Source organism: Molothrus aeneus, chromosome 29, assembly GCF_037042795.1.
Source record: "Molothrus aeneus isolate 106 chromosome 29, BPBGC_Maene_1.0, whole genome shotgun sequence".
Lineage (NCBI taxonomy): Eukaryota > Metazoa > Chordata > Aves > Passeriformes > Icteridae > Molothrus > Molothrus aeneus.
The window spans coordinates 620,135-642,471 of NC_089674.1; the positions used below are offsets into that span (position 1 = coordinate 620,135).

Consider the following 22,337-nt stretch of genomic DNA (forward strand, 5'->3'; position numbering starts at 1 on the left):
CTGAACCAAGATTCTTAATGTGAGGCATTTTTCCCCAAACAGGGAAGGAAGGTGCTGCCTGTGAATGCCTTGTTTGTACCATCCACACCCTGGGGCTTGCCCAGCTCTTTGTCTGTGTCCTGTGTTGGGAGCTGGCAATCAAAAGAGCATTTGAAGGGCTCAAATGGGGCAGAAGGGAGACAATAAAAATATTTTTGTGGAGGGGTTCTTAGATGGAAAAGGGTAGAGTAATGAGAAACAAGCTGGAGTCAATACATAATGAGGGACTTTATTTGAAAGATGTGGTCAGCAGTTAATGTGTGTCAGCATCTACGTCCCCAAGACCATCTCTAAAAGGAGATGTGAGGGAAGAATTGCATCAGGGTTTGCCTTGGGCAGCAGCTCGGATCCTCTGTTCTTGATTGAAGAAAGATAAGGTTTTCAGGCCTTGATATTTCCACCACAATAATTCAGATCCACAAGTTTGAGGACATCAAGAGAGATACATGATCCCTGATTCAGCTGGGGTCCTATACAAACAACATCAGAAAAAGAAAAAAAAGAGAAAAAAATAGAGACACTGGCTTAGATGATTTTAAGTGCTCTGTGCATTCACTGACAGCCCTTAAACCTGGCACATTGCACTTGCCTTTCCAACCCCTTTGAGCCCTGTCAGCTGCCAAAGCAAGCCTAAAGCAAAGCAAGCAGTGAGTACGTGGAACTGCTGCTAAGCCAGAAATGCAGCAGCTGGAGCCTGAGCTGCAGAGTATTTTCCAAAGGAGGGTTGGAGACCATCAGCTTGGAGAGAGGCTCACAATACTTGGATGGTGCCTGAGGATTAACTGCTCTGAGTAAAAGAATTACTTGAACATATTTCAAAAGAATGCAGTTTTTGATCTCAATAGAAGAACCTCTGTGACTGAGAAACGGACACAGATTCAGTAGATTTACACCCATCTCCATAACAGCAGCTGCTCTTCTACAAGGATGCATGTTTGTTGCTTAGTTTGTGCCAGTCTCAAGGTGGAAGAGCAGCAATTGGTCATTCCCTAGGGCAAACAAATGCCAGGTCACTCAGAGACAAAATTCCTTTGCTGCACTCACCGTGAACTTCATAAGCCATGTAGGTGGTGAGTCCACTGCACATAGAGAAGACATCTGCTCCGTAAGAGCTGAGGTTGCTGACCAATCCATTGGTGACAAAGGTGATCTTCCTGGTAGGTCTTCCAAGGCCAACCTGGTTCTACACAAAAAACAGCTTTCAGCAGGATCCAGGTTGGGATCTGGTTCCTGCTGGGGCTGTTCCTCTTCTGGAAGGATGACTCAGGGCTGGGTGTTTCAGCCCCAGCTGCCTTTAGGGACACCTTTCAATCCCTGGGAGGCTGTGGGACCCCTGGCAAGCCCCGCAGGCAGCTCCAGAGGCAGATGGTTCTCAGGGAGCCTGAGGGGAAGTGGCGGCGCAAGGAAAGCGCTGATGAAGAGGAGTGAGGCCACTCTGTGGAGCCGGGGCTCCTTCCAAGGCACCTGCTCAGTCCCTGCCCTCGCCCCCCAGGGGCCATCAGCTGGCAGGAGAAGTGTCCTCCTGATTCCCTTCTGCCCTACAGGCCTTCCTGCTATTTGAGGTGTGTTATTTTACATACTCAGTTCCCAGATTTCAAGGGAAGCTTCTTTTTAGCAACAGTGAATATGCTGAAAGCTGAGATAATTTGTATAATGTCTGTGCTAATGTGAATGGCTGAACTAAAACATGGTGTACAGTCCTCTTCAAAAAATTTAAAAGCTTACCAAAATATTTTTCTATAAAATTGAAATATTTTTTATTCCTCAGTTAGATATTCTGAAGAAAAAATATTTTTCTAGACTTTGAGAATGAGACTTTATGAAAGATACTTAGCAAAGAATCTAAACTCTGAGTTACTAAGGTAGTATAAAAAGTCAATTGAAATAATGATTTAAGTAATTATAAAAATAACCTAACTAATCTGAGACTTAGACTCAAAATTAACCTGCACTAAGGGCATCCAAACGAGGATATTGTAATTTTTGAAAGCCTTCAAATGATGTACCTGAAAAATATCACTGAAAATATTAATGAAAACAGCCATTAAAAATGGCTTTTAATTTACCATTGGTTACGAGGGCTTTGAAAACAGCAGTGCTTCAGGCAAAAAAAAGGAATTTCAAATTCAGTACAGAAATATTCCAAGCAACTGCTGACTTTGAATCTTACCTTGTTCTCTGCAGCATATCTCACAAGAGCATCAAAGGTGGGCATCTCACTCCTGTTCATGGTGGAAATGTAGCACGTTCTCTCTTGCACCAGTTTGGTTGCAATGATGCCCTGTAAAAATAAAACTTATTGAGCACTTGCGGTTTGGTTTTCCACCCAAAAGGACAGGAGAGACTCTGACTAACAAGAGTCACAAATGCTGAGAGGTTCTAGCCCTAATCTTGGGCTCAGGATGGTGACAATATAGAAACAGGCCCTGTCCCAGGGCCAGCTGGGCCAAGAGCCAGGCTCCCAGTAGAGCTTTTGAAGGAGCCCCCTCCCTGGCACTCACCGTGTTGTAGTTCCAGATGGTTTTCCAGGAGAACTGCTCACTCCTTTGCTCAAAAATCACCTCATGTGTTTGACTGCTGAGGGTCATGTTTTGGAAAACACAGGCACCAGAGAAATGGCAGTTGTGACCTGGAATCTGCTGAGACTGAAAAGCCAAGGGAAAGCAGATGTTTAACCTTTGAAGGGAGACAGTGATGTCCCCAAAGCTTCTGGAAAATCCCTGCTACAATGGAAGAATGCTGCCCCCGGGAAGTGCTGGCACTGCCTTCAGTCTTTTCCAAAGCACCCAGAATCAAGGGTGTAAGCATTACTTTTTAAGCATTCAGTGAATCATTGCTGCATCTGACAGCTGCCAGCTGGTGCCTTTAGAGGTTGATGCATGCCAGAGCACTGGCCAGAGGAAATTCACACTTAAGGTCCTGAACAGAAACCACTGCTGACCCATTGCTCTGTTTCAGCATCTGCACCCTCAGGCAGGAGCCTCTCAAAAGAGGAGATGTCAGGCAAGAAGGGCATCAGGTTTGGCTTTAAGCAGCTTTGAGCCCCCCAAATTGGTTCATGAAAGGGAAGGGCTAAGGTTTTCTCACCTGTCCATTGCCATGGAAATTACCAGTGCAGTAGTTCAGATCCACAACTTGCAGGACATCCAGCGTAATGCATGATCCCAGATTCACCTGGGGTCCTTGCAAACCTGGAAAAGAAAAGAAAAAACACCATGAAGTGATCCCAAAGACCTTGGCTGCCTTTCTACAGAATGATGGTGATGTTGCTCAGAGCCAACCAGGTTCAGGAGAGTTGCTGCTCTGGGAATATTTGAGCTGTATGAGGGACAGATTCTCTTGGAGTCCCCAAATAACACCGGTTTGTGGCTCAGGCAGGAATGCTCATAAAGACCTGATCTTCAACACCCTTAGGGATTTCCTGTGCAGAAATTGGGGCTCTATTGCATTTGGTTCCGGGAGTCCCAATGGCTGGGCATTGCATGGTGAGGCTGGTGCCGGTTCATGGGCCCAGACTCATTAAGATTACTGAAAGGAGCTGTAAGGTTTGCTTTGGGTCATTTATGGGGGCTGTGACCCCAGCCTTTTCAATCCTGATCTGCAAAGATGCTGAACCCTTTGTGCAACTGCTGAAGCCCTTGGTTTCTGCCTGCCTTGAGATGGAAATGTAGCAATTGTGCATTGGTGATTCCTCAGGAGAGAAAAATGCCAGGTCACTCAGAGACAGAATTCCTTTGCTTGCACTCACCATGAACTTCATAAGCCATGTAGGTGGTGAGTCCACTGCACATAGAGAAGACATCTGATCCATAAGACCTCAGGTTGTTCACCAATGCACTGGCAACAAAGGTGATCTTCTTGGTAGGTCTTCCAAAACCAATATGATTCTAAACATGAAATTACAGCAATCAGCCAGATAAGTGTCAGGAGCTCTTTCCTGCTAGGCATATTCCCCAGGGGAAAGGCTGTGGAATAAGGAGATGCTCTCTCACACCCCAGAGGAAAAGGGAGTCTGGCCAGGAGCAGCTGCAATGCCAAGCTCTGAGACGGCCAATGCAGTTTGGTACTGAAGAGTCTTTGAAGGTATCTTTGAGAAATTGGCATGCCAAGAGAATTAAGGCCCATGAACGGCTCCTCAGTGAAAGGCTTTGCCCAGCAAGCTGCAGAGGTCAACATCCTCAGAGAAAGCGCAGATGAGAAAGAGAAAGGTGCAGCCCCATTTCAGCTTTCAGCAAAGTATTCCTCCGAAAAAATCCCAAGCCCCACTAGTGTTGAGAGAAAGAAAACCCTGTCACTTGTGACAACATTCTCCTGTCCAGAAGGAAAAAAACAAATGAAAAAATGGGCCAATGAACTCCAGGGTCATGAATCTGCCACACATTTGGAACCTTACCCTGCTCTGTTCTGCCAGGTGGGCCAGGTTATCAAAGCGGGGCATCTCATTTCGGTTCATGGTGGAAATGTAGCAGGCGTTCTGCTGAGTGACTTTGGTTGCAATGATGCCCTGTGAAATGAAGTTATTGAGAAGATGCACTTTAATCATTCAAGCCTTGGGATTGTAAAAAACCTTTCTTAAAACCAGAACAAGCACAGGAAGTTTCTACTTGAAATTGTGCACTCAAAATGGTCAGAATAAGGAAACAATCACCATCCCTGGGCCAGCTGTACCAGCAGCCAGACTCCTTGGATGCTTTTTGAAGGAGCCCCCTCCCTGCCACTCACCGTGTTGTAGTTCCAGATGGTTTTCCAGGACCCAGTGATGCTCGTTTGTTCAATGATGGCCACACGCCATTGCCTGTTGATGGTCACAATCTGGGACTGGCCACCAATGATGACGACTTGTGTGTGGCTGCCCTGCGTGTTGTTGAAGATGCCACCTGGAATCTGCTGAGACTAAAAAGCCAAGGGAAAGCAGATATTTAGCCTTTGAAGAAAGGCAGTGATATCCCCAAAGCATCTGAAGCCCCCCCAATTTGGTTCCAGAAAGGTAAGGGTCAGGTTTTCTCACCTGTCCATTGCCATTGCCTGTGCAGTACTTCAGATCCACGACTCTCAGGACATCCAGGGTAATGCAGGATCCCAGATTGACTTGGACTCCTTGCAAAGCAAGAAAGGAAGAAACAAAACCCCATGAGCTAATGCCTGAGACCTGGGCTGCCATTGAAATTGTCAGTCAGCTCTGACCTGAAGTACAACAATTCTTAGGGAGACACTTTTATTGCCTGGGCATTACAGGGGTGCCCAGTGTCAGCTGAAACACTCTGGGCCCAAAATACAGCCCCATGAAGCTTCTCAGAATGGAGCTGTGAGTGTTTGCTTCAGGTCATTTATCAGGGGCTGTGACCCCATCCATTGCTTGCACTCACCGTGAACTTCATAAGTCATGTAGGTGGTGAGTCCACTGCACATAGAGAAGACATCTGATCCATAAGACCTGAGGTTGCTGACCAATCCATTGGTGACAAAGGTGATCTTCTTGGTAGGTCTTCCAAGACCAAACTGGTTCTAAACAGCAAATACCAGCATTCAGAAAGCTCAGTGCTGTGATCTGGTCCCTGCTAGGCATATTCCCTAGGGGAGAGCCTGAGGAATAGGGAGATGCTCTCTTGCACCCTAAAGGGAAAGGGAGTCTGGCCAAGAGCAGTAGCCATGCAAAGTTCTGAGCTGACCAATGCAGTGTGATACTGAAATGTCTGTGAAGGACTTTGAGATCTTGGCATGCCAAGAGAATGAAGGCCATAGAAGGCCTCCTCGGAGCAAGGCTTTGCCCAGCATGCTGCAGAGCTCAATATTCTCAGACAATGGGGAACTTGTGGATGGAATATTGCAGCCCCTATCTTCTTTCGGCAAAGCATTCTTATGGAAAATTCCCAAGCCACACTAGTGTTGAGAGAAAGAAAATCCTGCCAGTTGTGAAAATCTTGTTTGCTCCTGCAGATACAATTGCATGAATATATATCCCAATTAACTCCAGGGGCAGGATTCTGCTACTCCTTGGGAACCTTACCCTGCTCTCTTCTGCCAGGCGGGCCAGGTTATTGAAGCTGGGCATCTCATTTCTGTTCATGATGGAAATGTAGCAGGCGTTCTGTTGAGTGACTTTGGTTGCAATGATACCCTGTGAAATGAAATTATTGAGTACTTGGATATAATTTTTTCATGCCCTGATATTGGAGAAAACCCTTTGTTAAAACAGAAGAGCAGGCCAAGAGTTCCTACCTCAAATTGGGCACTCAAAGTGGTTAGAAGAAGGAAACAAGTCCCATCTCTGGGACAGCTCTACCTGCAGCCAGTATCCTCATTTGATTTTTGAACAAGTCACCCATGCCACTCACCGTGTTGTAGTTCCAGATGGTTTTCCAGGACCCAGTGATGCTCGTTTGTTCAATGATGGCCACACGCCATTGCCTGTTGATGGTCACAATCTGGGACTGGCCACCAATGATGACGACTTGTGTGTGGCTGCCCTGCGTGTTGTTGAAGATGCCACCTGGAATCTGCTGAGACTAAAAAGCCAAGGGAAAGCAGATATTTAGCCTTTGAAGAAAGGCAGTGATATCCCCAAAGCATCTGAAGCCCCCCCAGTTTGGTTCCAGAAAGGTAAGGGTCAGGTTTTCTCACCTGTCCATTGCCATTGCCTGTGCAGTACTTCAGATCCACGACTCTCAGGACATCCAGGGTAATGCAGGATCCCAGATTGACTTGGACTCCTTGCAAAGCAAGAAAGGATGAAACAAAACCCCATGAGCTAATGCCTGAGACCTGGGCTGCCATTGAAATTGTCAGTCAGCTCTGACCTGAAGGACAGCTGGGGACATGTAGGGTGACACTTTTTATTGCCTGGGCATTACAGGGGTGCCCAGTGTCACCTGAAACACTCTGTGCCCAAAATAGAGCCCCATGAAGCTTCTCAGAATGGAACTGTAAGTGTTTGCTTCAGGTCATTTATCAGGGGCTGTGACCCCATCCATTGCTTGCACTCACCGTGAACTTCATAAGTCATGTAGGTGGTGAGTCCACTGCACATAGAGAAGACATCTGATCCATAAGACCTGAGGTTGCTGACCAATCCATTGGTGACAAAGGTGATCTTCTTGGTAGGTCTTCCAAGACCAAACTGGTTCTAAACAGCAAATACCAGCATTCAGAAAGCTCAGTGCTGTGATCTGGTCCCTGCTAGGCATATTCCCTAGGGGAGAGCCTGAGGAATAGGGAGATGCTCTCTTGCACCCTAAAGGGAAAGGGAGTCTGGCCAAGAGCAGTAGCCATGCAAAGTTCTGAGCTGACCAATGCAGTGTGATACTGAAATGTCTGTGAAGGACTTTGAGATCTTGGCATGCCAAGAGAATGAAGGCCATAGAAGGCCTCCTCGGAGCAAGGCTTTGCCCAGCATGCTGCAGAGCTCAATATTCTCAGACAATGGGGAACTTGTGGATGGAATATTGCAGCCCCTTTCTTCTTTCGGCAAAGCATTCTAATGGAAAATTCCCAAGCCCCACTAATGTTGTGAGAAAGAAAATCCTGCCACTTATGAAAATCTTGTTTGCTCCTGCAGATACAATTGCATGAATATATATCCCAATTAACTCCAGGATCAGAATACTGCTACCACTTGGGAACCTTACCCTGCTCTCTTCTGCCAGGCGGGCCAGGTTATTGAAGCTGGGCATCTCATTTCTGTTCATGATGGAAATGTAGCAGGCGTTCTGTTGAGTGACTTTGGTTGCAATGATACCCTGTAAAATGAAATTATTGAGTACTTGGATATAATTTTTTCATGCCCTGATATTGGAGAAAACCCTTTGTTAAAACAGAAGAGCAGGCCAAGAGTTCCTACCTCAAATTTTGCACTCAATACGGTCAGAAGAAGCAAACAAGCCCCATCTCTGGGACAGCTCTACCTGCAGCCAGTATCCTCATTTGATTTTTGAGCAAGTCACCCATGCCACTCACCGTGTTGTAGTTCCAGATGGTTTTCCAGGACTCAGTGATGCTCGTTTGTTCAATGATGGCCACACGCCATTGCCTGTTGATGGTCACAATCTGGGACTGGCCACCAATGATGACGACTTGTGTGTGGCTGCCCTGCGTGTTGTTGAAGATGCCACCTGGAATCTGCTGAGACTAAAAAGCCAAGGGAAAGCAGATATTTAGCCTTTGAAGAAAGGCAGTGATATCCCCAAAGCATCTGAAGCCCCCCCAATTTGGTTCCAGAAAGGTAAGGGTCAGGTTTTCTCACCTGTCCATTGCCATTGCCTGTGCAGTACTTCAGATCCACGACTCTCAGGACATCCAGGGTAATGCAGGATCCCAGATTGACTTGGACTCCTTGCAAAGCAAGAAAGGAAGAAACAAAACCCCATGAGCTAATGCCTGAGACCTGGGCTGCCATTGAAATTGTCAGTCAGCTGTGACCTGAAGGACAGCTGGGGACATGTAGGGGGACACTTTTTATTGCCTGGGCATTACAGGGGTGCCCAGTGTCAGCTGAAACACTCTGTGCCCAAAATAGAGCCCCATGAAGCTTCTCAGAATGGAACTGTAAGTGTTTGCTTTAGGTCATTTATCGGGGGGCCGTGACCCCACCCTGTTCCTGTCCTGATCTGCAAAGATGTCAAACCCTTTGTACAACTGCTGAAGCCCCTGGTTTCTGCCTGACTCAAGGTGGAAGAACACCCATTGTCCATTGGTCATTACCCAAGGGAAACAAATGCCAGGTCTGTTAGAATTCCTTTGCTTGCACTCACCGTGAACTTCATAAGTCATGTAGGTGGTGAGTCCACTGCACATAGAGAAGACATCTGATCCATAAGACCTGAGGTTGCTGACCAATCCATTGGTGACAAAGGTGATCTTCTTGGTAGGTCTTCCAAGGCCAAACTGGTTCTAAACATCAAATACCAGCATTCAGCAAGATCACTGTTGGGATCTAGTCCCTGCTAGATATATTCCCTAAGGGAAAGGCTGAGGAATAGGGAGATGCTCTCTTGCACCCCAAAGGGAAAGTGATTCTGGCCAAGAGCAACAGCCATGCAAGGTTCTGAGCTGACCAATGCAGTTTGGTACTGAGTAAACTCTGTAGGATTTTGAGACTTTGCATGTCAGGAGAATCAAGGCCCTTGAAGGGCTCCTCAGAGAAAGGCTGTGGCAAGCAAATGGCCCAGCTCAACATCCTCAGAGAAAGTGGAGATGAGGAAGGGAATGGTGCAGACCCTTTCAAGTTGCAGCAAAGCATTTCTCTGAAAAATTCCCAAGCCCCTCTAGGGTTGAGAGAAAGAAAATCCTGCCACTTGTGAGAACCTCATAATGTCTAGAAGGAAAAAGCACATGAAGAATTGGGCCAATGAACTCCAGGGTCAGGATTCTGCTGCTCCATGGGAACCTTACCCTGCTCTGTTCTGCCAGGTGGGCCAGGTTATCAAAGCGGGGCATCTCATTTCTGTTCATGGTGGAAATGTAGCAGGCGTTCTGCTGAGTGACTTTGGTTACAATGATGCCCTGTGAAATGAAAATATTAAGAAATCACACTTTAGTCTTTCATACATTGGAATTGGAGAAATCCCTTTGTTAAAACAGAAACAAATTCAGAGCATTCCTACCCCAAATTGTGCTCTCAACTGGGACAGAATAAGGAAACAAGCCCCATCTCTCTGCCAGCTCTATCAGGAGCCAGTCTCCTCATACACTGTGTGAACAAGTCCCCTCCCTGCCACTCACCGTGTTGTAGTTCCAGATGGTTTTCCAGGACCCAATGCCAGCCTTTTTCTCAATGATGGCCACACGCCATTGCCTGTTGATGGTCACAATCTGGGACTGCCCACCAATGATGACAACTTGTGAGCTCCCCTCACCACCAGGAATCTGCTGAGACTAAAAAGCCAAGGGAAAGAAGACGTTTCACTTTTAAGGAGGACAGTGATATCCCCAAAACTTCTGAAAAATCCCTGCTACAATGGAAGAAGTGCTGGCCTCTGGGAAGTGCCATCCCTGCGCTCAGTCTTTTCTAAAGGACCCAGAATCAGGGCTGTGGTTCTGGGCAGAGGGCCTAAGGAGGACTGGCCACAGTTAATCCATGCTCAGAGTCCCGGAGGGAACCCATTTTTCTGTTTCAGCATCTGCACCCTCAAGCAGGAACCTCTCAAAAGGGAAGATGCCAGGGAAGAAGGCCATAAGGGTTGGCTTTGGGCAGTAGCTCAGGTTCCTCCCACTTTGATTCCAGAGAGGTTAGGGTCAGGTTTTCTCACCTGTCCATTGCCATTGCCAGTGCAGTACTTCAGATCCACGACTCTCAGGACATCCAGGGTAATGCAGGATCCCAGATTGACTTGGACTCCTTGCAAAGCAAGACATGAGGAAACACAACACCATGAGCTAATGCCTGAGAGCTTGAGTGCCATTGAAATCATCAGTCAGCTCTGACCTGAAGGACAGCTGGTGACATTTAGGGTGACACTTTTTATGCCTGGGCATTACAGGGGAGGCCATAGTCAGCTGACACTCTGTCCCCAAAATTAAGCCTTCATAAGCTTCTGGGAAAAGAGCTCTAAGGATCATTTACGGGGGCTGTGACTCCATCCTGTTCCAGTCCTGATCTGCTAAGATGTCAAACCCTTTGTACAACTGCTGAAGCCCCTGGTTTCTGCCGGACTCAAGGTGGAAGAACACCCATTGTCCATTGGTCATTCCCCAAGGGAAACAAATGCCAGGTGTGTTAGAATTCCTTTGCTTGCACTCACCGTGAACTTCATAAGTCATGTAGGTGGTGAGTCCACTGCACATAGAGAAGACATCTGATCCATAAGACCTCAGGTTGCTGACCAATCCGTTGGTGACAAAGGTGATCTTCTTGGTAGGTCTTCCAAGGCCAAACTGGTTCTAAACAAAAAACAGCATTCACCAGGATCAGTGTTGGGATGTGGTTGTGGCTGGGCATATTTCCTAGAGGAAAGCCTGAGGAATAGGTGATGCTCTCATGCACCCCAAAGGGAAAGTGATTCTGGCCAAGAGCAGCAGCCATGCAAAGTTCTGAACTGACCAATGCAGATTGGTATTGAAAGGCCTGCAAAGGACTTTAAGGTCCTGGCATGCCAAAAGAATTAAGCCCCTCAAAGAGCTGCTTAGATAAAGTGTTTTCAGCAAGCTCCACAGCTCAATGTTCTCAGGGAAATCAGAGCTCGGAAAATCAACGTGCAGCCCTTTTCCTCTTTCAGCCAAGCACTGCTATGGAAAATTCCCAAGCCCAAATACTTTTCAGAGAATGAAAATCCTGCCACTTGCGAGGACCTCATCCTGTCCAGAAGGTAAAAGCACATGAAGAAATGGATCAATGAACTCCAGGGTGAGGACTCTGCTACTCCTTGGGAACCTTACCCTGCTCTCTTCTGCCAGGCGGGCCAGGTTATTGAAGCTGGGCATCTCATTTCTGTTCATGATGGAAATGTAGCAGGCGTTCTGCTGAGTGACTTTGGTTGCAATGATGCCCTGTAAAATGAAATTATTGAGTACTTGGATATCATTTTTTCATGCCCTGATATTGGAGAAAACCCTTTGTTAAAACAGAAGAGCAGGCCAAGAGTTCCTACCTCAAATTGGGCACTCAAAGTGGTTAGAATAAGGAAACAAGTCCCATCTCTGGGACAGCTCTACCTGCAGCCAGTATCCTCATTTGATTTTTGAGCAAGTCACCCATGCCACTCACCGTGTTGTAGTTCCAGATGGTTTTCCAGGACTCAGTGATGCTCGTTTGTTCAATGACGGCCACACGCCATTGCCTGTTGATGGTCACAATCTGGGACTGGCCACCAATGATGACGACTTGTGTGTGGCTGCCCTGCGTGTTGTTGAAGATGCCACCTGGAATCTGCTGAGACTAAAAAGCCAAGGGAAAGCAGATATTTAGCCTTTGAAGAAAGGCAGTGATATCCCCAAAGCATCTGAAGCCCCCCCAATTTGGTTCCAGAAAGGTAAGGGTCAGGTTTTCTCACCTGTCCATTGCCATTGCCTGTGCAGTACTTCAGATCCACGACTCTCAGGACATCCAGGGTAATGCAGGATCCCAGATTGACTTGGACTCCTTGCAAAGCAAGAAAGGATGAAACAAAACCCCATGAGCTAATGCCTGAGACCTGGGCTGCCATTGAAATTGTCAGTCAGCTCTGACCTGAAGTACAACAGTTCTTAGGGAGACACTTTTATCGACTGGGCATTACAGGGGACCCCAGTGTCACCTGAAACACTCTGGGCCCAAAATTCAGGCTCCCGAAGCTTCCTGGAAAGGACCTGTAAGTGTTTGCTTTAGGTCATTTATGGGGACTGTGACCCCACCCTGTTCCAGTCCTGATCTGCAAAGATGTCAAACCCTTTGTACAACTGCTGAAGCCCCTGGTTTCTGCCGGACTCAAGGTGGAAGAACACCCATTGTCCATTGGTCATTACCCAAGGGAAACAAATGCCAGGTGTGTTAGAATTCCTTTGCTTGCACTCACCATGAACTTCATAAGCCATGTAGGTGGTGAGTCCACTGCACATAGAGAAGACATCTGATCCATAAGACCTGAGGTTGCTGACCAATCCATTGGTGACAAAGGTGATCTTCTTGGTAGGTCTTCCAAGGCCAAACTGGTTCTAAACATCAAATACCAGCATTCAGAAAGCTCAGTGCTGTGATCTGGTCCCTGCTAGGCATATTCCCTAAGGGAAAGGCTGAAGAATAGGGAGATGCTCTCTTGCACCCCAAAGGGAAAGTGATTCTGGCCAAGAGCAGCAGCCATGCAAAGTTCTGAACTAAGCAATGCAGATTGGTATTGATAGGCCTGCAAAGGACTTTAAGGTCCTGGCATGCCAAAAGAATTAAGCCCCTCAAAGAGCTGCTCAGAGAAAATGTTTCCAGCAAGCTACAGAGCTGAATGTTCTCAGGGAAATCAGAACTTGGAAAAGGAATGTGCAGCCCTTTTCCTCTTTCAGCAAAGCATTCCTGTGAAAATACCCAAGCCCCACAGGTGTTGTGAGAAAAAAAATCCTGCCACTTGTGAGGACCTCATCCTGTCCAGAAGGTAAAAGCACATGAAGAAATGGATCAATGAACTCCAGGGTGAGGACTCTGCTACTCCTTGGGAACCTTACCCTGCTCTCTTCTGCCAGGCGGGCCAGGTTATCAAAGCGGGGCATCTCATTTCTGTTCATGATGGAAATGTAGCAGGCGTTCTGTTGAGTGACTTTGGTTGCAATGATGCCCTGTAAAATGAAATTATTGAGTACTTGGATATCATTTTTTCATGCCCTGATATTGGAGAAAACCCTTTGTTAAAACAGAAGAGCTGGCCAAGAGTTCCTACCTCAAATTGGGCACTCAAAGTGGTTAGAAGAAGGAAACAAGCCCCATCTCTGGGACAGCTCTACCTGCAGCCAGTCTCATCATTTGATTTTTGAGCAAGTCACCCATGCCACTCACCGTGTTGTAGTTCCAGATGGTTTTCCAGGACCCAGTGATGCTCGTTTGTTCAATGATGGCCACACGCCATTGCCTGTTGATGGTCACAATCTGGGACTGGCCACCAATGATGACGACTTGTGTGTGGCTGCCCTGCGTGTTGTTGAAGATGCCACCTGGAATCTGCTGAGACTAAAAAGCCAAGGGAAAGCAGATATTTAGCCTTTGAAGAAAGGCAGTGATATCCCCAAAGCATCTGAAGCCCCCCCAATTTGGTTCCAGAAAGGTAAGGGTCAGGTTTTCTCACCTGTCCATTGCCATTGCCTGTGCAGTACTTCAGATCCACGACTCTCAGGACATCCAGGGTAATGCAGGATCCCAGATTGACTTGGACTCCTTGCAAAGCAAGAAAGGAAGAAACAAAACCCCATGAGCTAATGCCTGAGACCTGGGCTGCCATTGAAATTGTCAGTCAGCTCTGACCTGAAGTACAACAGTTCTTAGGGAGACACTTTTATCGACTGGGCATTACAGGGGACCCCAGTGTCACCTGAAACACTCTGGGCCCAAAATTCAGCCTCCCGAAGCTTCCTGGAACCGACCTGTAAGGATTCGTTTTGGTCATTTATGGGGACTGTGACCCCACCCTGTTCCAGTCCTGGTCTGCAAAGATGTCAAACCCTTTGTACAACTGCTGAAGCCCCTGGTTTCTGCCTGACTCAAGGTGGGAGAACACCAATTGTCCATTGGTCATTCCCTAGGGCAAACAAATGCCAGTTCTGTTAGAATTCTTTTGCTTGCACTCACCGTGAACTTCATAAGTCATGTAGGTGGTGAGTCCACTGCACATAGAGAAGACATCTGATCCATAAGACCTGAGGTTGCTGACCAATCCATTGGTGACAAAGGTGATCTTCTTGGTAGGTCTTCCAAGGCCAAACTGGTTCTAAACAAAAAACAGCATTCAGCAGGATCAGTGTTGGGATATGGTTATGGCTGGGGATATTTCCTAGAGGAGAGCCTGAGGAATAGGAGATGCTCTCTTGCACCCCAAAGGGAAAGTGATTCTGACCAAGAGCAGCAGCAAAGTTCTGAGCTGACCAATGCAGATGGGTATTGAAAGGCCTGCAAAGGTCTTTAAGGACCTGGCATGCCAAAAGAATTAAGGCCCTCAAAAAGCCGCTTAGAGAAAGTGTTTTCAGCAAGCTCCACAGCTCAATGTTCTCAGAGAAATCAGAACTCGGTAAAAGGAATGTGCAGCCCTTTTCCTCTTTCAGCCAAGCATTTCTCTGAAAAAATCCCAAGCCCCACTAGTGTTGTGAGAAAGAAAATCCTGCCACTTGCGAGGACCTCATCCTGTCCAGAAGGTACAAGCACATGAAGAAATGGATCAATGAACTCCAGGGTGAGGACTCTGCTACTCCTTGGGAACCTTACCCTGCTCTCTTCTGCCAGGCGGGCCAGGTTATTGAAGCTGGGCATCTCATTTCTGTTCATGATGGAAATGTAGCAGGTGTTCTGTTGAGTGACTTTGGTTGCAATGACACCCTGTAAAATAAAATTATGGAGCACTCTCACTTCCTTCTTTCAAGCCTTGGGATTGAAAAATCCCCTTTGTTTAAATAGGAACGATTGCTGGGATTTCCTACCCGAAATTTTGCACTCAAAGTGGTTAGAAGAAGGAAACAAGCCCCATCTCTGGGACAGCTCTACCTGCAGCCAGCGTCTTGTGAACAAGTCACCCATGCCACTCACTGTGTTGTAGTTCCAGATGGTTTTCCAGGACCCAGTGATGCTCGTTTGTTCAATGATGGCCACACGCCATTGCCTGTTGATGGTCACAATTTGGGACTGGCCACCAATGATGACGACTTGTGTGTTGTTGAAGATGTTGCCCTGCGTGTTGTTGAAGATGCCACCTGGAATCTGCTGAGACTAAAAATCCAAGGGAAAGCAGACATTTGATTTCTTTGAACAGAGACAGTGATGATCCCAAAGCTTCTGAAAAATCCCTGCTACAATAGAGCAAGTGCTGCCCGCAGGAAGCCTCAATTTTTTCCAAAGGACCCAGAATCAAGGCTTTGGCAGTGGCCAGGTGCCCTAAAAATTCTTGTCATGGATTCAGTGAATCATTGCTGCATCTGACAGCTGTCATTTGGTGGCTTTAAATGTTGATGAGTGCAAGAGCACTGGCCAGAGTAAATCCCTTCTCAGAGGTCTTGGATGGAAACATCTGCCAACCCATTGATCTCTTTCAGCATCTGCACCCTCAAGAAGGAACCTCTCAAAAGAGGAGATGCCAGGCAAGAAGGACAACAGGGCTGGCTTTGGGCAGCAGCTCTGGAAACCCCAACATTTGATACATAAAAGGGAAAGGCTAAGGTTTTCTCACCGGGATATTGCCATTCCAATTGCCATTGCCACCGCAGTAATTCAGCTCCACAATTCTCAGGACATCAAGGGTAATGCATGATCCCAGATTCACCTGGGGTCCTTGCAAAGCTGCAAAAGAAAAGACAAAACCCCTAGAGCTGATGCACAGTCAGATGGGCTGTGACATTCTGGAAGAATCCTACCATGTGTAGTTCATTAACCCTGGGGAATGGGATCATTGCCCCAGGGGAAAAGTTACAAGGGAGGAAGCCACTTTGTTTAGCACAAGGCTTTGGTGGCTGCCTGAGTAAACTCAGCAAGCTCTGACCTGAAGGACAGCAGTTCTTAGGACAACCCTTTTCTCTACTGGGTATTTCAGGGCAGTGCAGGGTGGGCCAAAAGTTACACCCCATTAAGCTTCCTGGATAGGAGCTGTAAGGGTTTGGCTTGGATCATTTATGGGGGCTGTGACCCCACCCTGTTCCAGCTTCAATCTGCCAAGGTGCTGAACCCTTTGTGCAACTGCTGAAGCCCTTGGTTTCTGTCTGGCCCATAGTGGGAGAGCAGCATCTGTGCCTGAGCCATGCCCCAGGAGACAAAAGGGCCAGGTCAGTAACACTCAGAATTGCCATGCTTGCACTCACTGGGAACTTCGTAAGCCATGTAGGTGGTGACTCCGCTGCACATAGCCGTGATGTCTATTCCATAGGAGCTGAGGTTGTTGACCAATCCATTGGTGACAAAGGTGATCCTCTTGTTGGGTCTTCCAAGACCCATCTGGTTCTAAACAGCAAATACCAACATTCAGCAAGATAATACAGAATAATGTAACTGCAAAATATTACCAAACGTCTCAGCAATAAAATGTCTTGTTATTTTCAAAAAGGTTTGTAAAATAGCAGTGTCTCAGTCAAAAAGATGAATATCAACTACAGTAAGATATTTTGAATCTTACCCCATTCTGTGAAGCCATGTGGGCCAGATTCTCAAAGCTGGGCATCTCATTTCTGTTCATAACAGAAATGTAGCAGGTGTTCTGTTGCACCAATTTAGTTGCAATGATACCCTGTAAGAAAAAGTTATTAATCACTTGCAATTCATTTTTTTAAGCCTTGGGACTGGAGAAAACCCTTTGCTAAAATAGGAACAAATGCCAAGGGTTGCTGCCCCAAATAATGGGCTCCAGATGTACAGAATAAGGAAACAATCCCCATTCCTGGGCCAGTCTCCTCACACGCTTTGTGAACAAGCCTCCTCCCTGCCACTCACCGTGTTGTAGTTCCAGACGGTTTTCCATGAGAACTGGTTGCTCCTTTGTTCAATAACCACCACACGTGTCAGACTACTGAGAGTCAGATTTTGGAAAACACCACCAACAGAGACCTGGCAGTTGTTACCCGACTGCTGAGACTGAAAAGCCAAGGGAAAGAAGATGTTTAGTCTGAGGGGAGGCAGTGATGTCCCCACAGTTTTAGAAAAATCCCTGCTACATTGGAAGGGCTGCTCTCTGCTAAGTGCCATCATAATCTGTGATTGGCCACTAGTGATGGGGACCTCAGTCTCTACCCCAAGGATGACTTGCTGCTTTTCTATTTTATGCTGAGACTCAATTAAAAAATGAGACATTTTTAGATTTTCAAGCTAGTCAGTGATCTCCTAAAATTTTAACAAAAATCTTTCCTAGACTAGAAGTTCTACCACATAGAGAGTGCCAGAGTTTCATCTGTCAGAGAAGATTTCAATTTGTTTCCTCCAAAGGGGTGGTGAAAGAAAAAGATCTCATGAAGCAGGGAACAGAGAAAGAGCAGGATTGTGGAATCGTTCATTTGTACTCACATAATTAGCAAGGGCTGGGGTCAGGATGAGTCCTAGAAGGACTGCAGTCAAAATCTGAAATCAAAAATAAATACAAAAGTGTAACTGCAGCTCTGGCTGACAAATCTGGTCATGAGAGTCCTCCTTCCTTTTCCAGGGTCCTCCTTGGATCCTGTTTTTGCTTTCAACCTGGGATTGCATCAGTGCCCCAAAGGGAGGCACCCTTGCTTTACCCCAGGCTGCTCAAAGTAGACACATTCAACACTTGCTCTTTCAAGAGCTGAACCTCAAGTTGTTTCTCAGAGCTGTGCAGGCACACACAGGTATTTCACAAGTGTGAGGAGAAAGCTTTTCCATTTCTTCTGCTCTGGCATTACAGGGAAGGGCTTGATGCACCAGTGCAGTGCTCCAGTGGTGCAAAAGCATTGACAATAAGCCCTTCTGAGAGATAAAGGAATGGGTTTGAATCAAAGTTTCAGTTTATGAGGAAGAAAAGCGTGCATACTTACAGAGAGATGCATCCTGACTGCAGAGCTAATGCTGCTGCAAGTAGGAAGAACAATGTGAACCCTCCACCTTTTATATGTTTTCTGAATTAGGTGTGGAAGGAGTGAATGTTGCAATAAAATTATTTTGTGATTTATATCCCTGCTGCATTTCACTGAAAATTATTTCCTGCTGTAACTACTTGATAAACATGGGGATTATACTTCTGCAAATTTTGACCCGATAATTATCAGATAAAGCTCCATTTCTAGTAAAAAATTAAATATGCTTTGCAGTAACTTTCTGACATGTACTAATTACTTCTGAAACTTTACATCAAACTTACAATCAGGGATAGCCTTGGCTTTAAGCAAACAAAAAAACCCGCTTTCAATTAGTCTGAATAAATAAAAGCCTTTGCACTTTCCAAATTGCACTTTATGTTCTTTGTAACCATAGCACACACAAAAATACGTGCCCCAAGTACAACATGGCCACTGAAAACTGTTTTACCAGAATCACAGAGGACCCACAAGAATCATCAGGTCCAGCTCCTGGGCCTGCACAAGAACAGTCCCCAGGAGTCCCACCCGGGAATATTGTCCAAACACTCCTTTGTGAGAGGATAGAATGTGAGAAAATAAAGATAGTACAGAAGGTCATCTCACCCCTGAGGAGTTGCAGCCGTACTAATTACCAGAGATTAGGAGCAGGCCTGCCCTTAACAGGCCACTGCTGTGTACCGTGAGGATGAGTGCTATAAAAGAGGGGGTTAGCTGGGTGAGGAGAGAGTTGGGGATTGTTGCTTGTGCTGTGCAGAGCTGCAGTTTGTTGGCTGTGCAGAAGAAGGAGTCAAGGCTGTGAGGAGATACCCATGAGAAATCACTGAGGAGGTATGGGACTTTTGCAATACGATGACAACACTCCTTGAGCTCTATCTGGCTTGGTCCTGTGACAACTTTTCTGGGAGACTCTTCCAGCTCCCAAGCACCCTCTGGATGAAGAACCTTTTTCTTATATCCAACTTAAACCTCCCCTGACCCAGCTCCAGTTTTCCCTCAGGTTATGTCACTCATTACAGACAGGAGACATTGGAGAACTGCTTCTCCATAGCTCCTCTGGAGGATGTTAAAGAGCTCCATCTCCCCTCAGCCTCCTCTGCCAGATACCCTCAGTTGTTCCTGCCATGGCTTTTCCTTGAAGTCCTTATAGCCCAACACCAAGTTTTCAATTTGATTCTGTGAACAACCTGGCTCTATGGCATGGAAACTACTCAGCTGCAACCCAGCAGCTTGTTTTAAAAGGCAGTATGGCTAGGTGTGGGGGCTTATGCACAAAAATGAGGTCTACACGCTGTTGCACGTGCAGTGTGAATTGAATGCTTGTCTCAGTTTCACTTTTTGGATCAGCAAGCCCGAAGTGGTATTTTTGATGCATACAGCTACACCAAACGGGCAATACATTCAACAGGCAGCTTTACGAGCAGCAGCGTCGGTGTGGATTTATGAGGCGCGGACCGCGCTTTCCCTCCCTCACTGCTGCCCTACGAGAAACACCGAGAAAGCCCCTGCGCTGCCCGCAAGGAATTCACCCTTTGCTCAAGGAATAAACCCTCGTCCTTTTGCTGCGGTGCTGGACGGCTCGAGAGGGCCGGAGGGAGCGGGGCTGAGGCGGCGCCGGGCCGTGAGGGGAGCGGAAAGGGCGGGAAAGGCCCTCAGAGGCGGCGGGGGAACACGGGAGGGAGGAAAAAGGGCGGGAAAGGCCCTCTGAGGTAGCGGCGCCTCAGCGGACCTGGCAGAGCGGCGCTGGCACGTTTATGTCCTTGCTGCTTGGGTATTTTACAGTTCTTGAGGTAAATTTTACTCACAAGAGCAGCGCTGGCACATTTATGTTGTTGTAGCTTGGTTAATTTACAGTTCTCGAGGTAATTTTTACTCACAAGACGGGTGTTGGGCCTGCTGGTGGTGTGTCCAATCAGAATATCTATTTGTGTAAAAAAAAAAAACCTAGGAAATCTGGTTCATTCGAAATCTCCAATTTGTCTTAAAGTACATGAGGGGATTAAAACACATTTATTAGATTGTGTGATGGCATTTTAATTATACTTAAGTCACTCTTGAACATTTTTTGTTCACAGTTTTTCAGGTGTTAACTTTATATTCTGTCTGCTGTAGGATGAGCAGAAAAACAGACTTAAGATTGGATAAAGTCCTGACACTTTGTTACACTGGGTGGAATGCTTATGGGTTGTGCTCACAATTTAAATTCAAATGAAGCTCAGGCCTCACACCTTGTTGAGAGAGATCTTTTCTGGCTCGGGTAAGGGACTCCAATCTTCTGCCCTGTTAATATTTCTAGGTCTGTGTACTTAAATAGACATTTTGGGAGTTGCAGTGTTGATGTCTCCTGAGCCTCACTGGAGTCTTTGCTGTCATGTCCCTATTTAGAAATATCTTTTCCAGTCTTGTTCTTTTCTTGATCAGTCAAAACCTGAATCAATTTAAATTCTCTACTTAATGGCATGACAATGCTTATTTCTAAAATAAACTATTGCAATATGTTGGTAAGATGTTAAAATAAAAATACCTTAGTTATGCTGATCTCTATAAAACTAGACTTTAGTTCACCTGATTTTAAATGGTTAATGTAGAAGATATAGCAAAGTAATAGGCAGTTAATTTATCTTAACTTTCAAGTGTGAATTATCTTGCTCTAAGAAGTTTGAGCCTGATAAGAACTTTGATCCTGAAAGAAAAAGAAAAGCTGATTAGACTGAGAAAATAAGAGAACATTGTAGTGGAAATTTTTCCAACTTAGTGTTGGAAATGTACCAGGAAAAGTCACTTAAAAACTGAACTGCATCATTCTAAACGTATACAGGGAGCACTTGTTTATTTTGGAACTCCTGGGCTGTCAGTAGCAGACTCACCAGGAGCTGGGCTTGCATCTTCCATGGGCTCAAGCTTTGGAGTCTGTTCCTGGAGATAATGAAGCGCTTCTCTCTGTGTGACAGTTGGTAGGCCCAGGTCCCTGAGCATCAGAGAAACAAAGACTGAAAACAGCATTTAGGAAAACCAGCACTGGAATTCAGAACCTGTACACGCTTCTTTGGTATGGGGGAAGGGGTTATTCCTGGGCAATGCAGCTTTTGAAGGAAATTTTAGAGCAGCTCAGCCCTGCTGAGAAAGTTCTCTTCAGTTCTTGGAGCCTTTTCTCCTGCTCCTGTGTGTAGGAACAAGTGCTTTTCACTGACCATCTTTTGCCCCGCTTTCAACCACCACCCTACCTTGTCTCCTGGAGGTGGTGTAGGAAAAGGTTTGCCAAGCCAAAACCTCTTGCTGGTTGTAGCAATGATGCAGGTGTTCTTTGAAAACACCTTGGTTGCAACGTAGCCCTATTAACGTTAAACAAAAACCCCTTTTTGTTGCAAACAATATACAGGGAAAGAGAAGTGCGTTGCTAGAGAGAGGCAGTGGTTAAAAGAAAGGCTTCCTACAGTGCAAATAGTCACAGGGAAAGAAAAATATTGGTCCTTTCAATTATATTGTTTAGGCAAATGTGTCATGGGGGCTGACAAGAGACTTTGCTAAAAGGTAAATTGCCTCCTCCAGTAATGCCACGTGTATGATGTGTTCTCCTGCTGAGGGCAGGTGAAGGAATTTGCTGCTGAAAAGCTAATGCAGCACACAGTGTACCAGAAAGAGTTACAAGCATCTCCTCTGAAATCTGGTGAAGTTTTCAAGGATCAAGGAATCAACCAGGTTGGAAAAGACCTTTGAGGTCACAGAGTCCAACCAATGACCTGACACCTCCTTGTCAACCAGACCGTGGCACTGAGTGCCACATCCGGTCTTTTCTTAAACCACTCCAGGGACAGTGACTCCACCACCTACCTGGGCACCCATTCCTATGCCCATCACACTTTCTGTGAGGGAATTCCTCCTAATGTCCAGCCTACACTTCCCCTGGTGCTGAGGCCTCTTGTCCTATTGCAAGTTACCTCAGAGTAGAGATCGACCCCACCTGGCTGCATTCTCCTTTCAGGGAATTGTAGAGAGTGGGAAGATCTCCCCTGAGCCTCCTCTTCTCCAGGCTAAACACCCCCAGGTCCCTCCACATAGGGCTTGTGTTCCAGACCCTCTGCCAGCCTTGTTGCTCTTCTCTGGACACACTCCAGCATCTCAACCTCCTTCCC

The 22,337-nt window shown here is 46.4% G+C and overlaps 1 protein-coding gene across 1 annotated transcript; it reads right to left on the bottom strand.

Moving 5' to 3' along the window:
• Positions 1–420: 420 nt before the first annotated feature.
• Positions 421–22,047, bottom strand: LOC136567557 (uncharacterized). Its single transcript, XM_066567203.1, has 38 exons — positions 22,036–22,047; positions 21,429–21,536; positions 17,111–17,251; positions 16,797–16,907; positions 16,486–16,624; positions 15,861–15,970; positions 15,224–15,403; positions 14,906–15,016; positions 14,276–14,414; positions 13,776–13,864; positions 13,490–13,621; positions 13,162–13,272; positions 12,525–12,663; positions 12,024–12,112; positions 11,738–11,869; positions 11,410–11,520; positions 10,776–10,914; positions 10,248–10,372; positions 9,757–9,852; positions 9,427–9,537; positions 8,787–8,925; positions 8,279–8,367; positions 7,993–8,124; positions 7,665–7,775; positions 7,024–7,162; positions 6,661–6,749; positions 6,375–6,506; positions 6,047–6,157; positions 5,406–5,544; positions 5,048–5,136; positions 4,762–4,893; positions 4,433–4,543; positions 3,788–3,926; positions 3,127–3,221; positions 2,541–2,684; positions 2,210–2,320; positions 1,084–1,222; positions 421–509 (listed from the first exon to the last, which is right to left on the bottom strand). The coding sequence occupies exons 1-38, from the start codon at positions 22,045–22,047 to the stop codon at positions 421–423; spliced, it is 4,455 nt and encodes a 1,484-aa protein (XP_066423300.1).
• Positions 22,048–22,337: the final 290 nt, after the last annotated feature.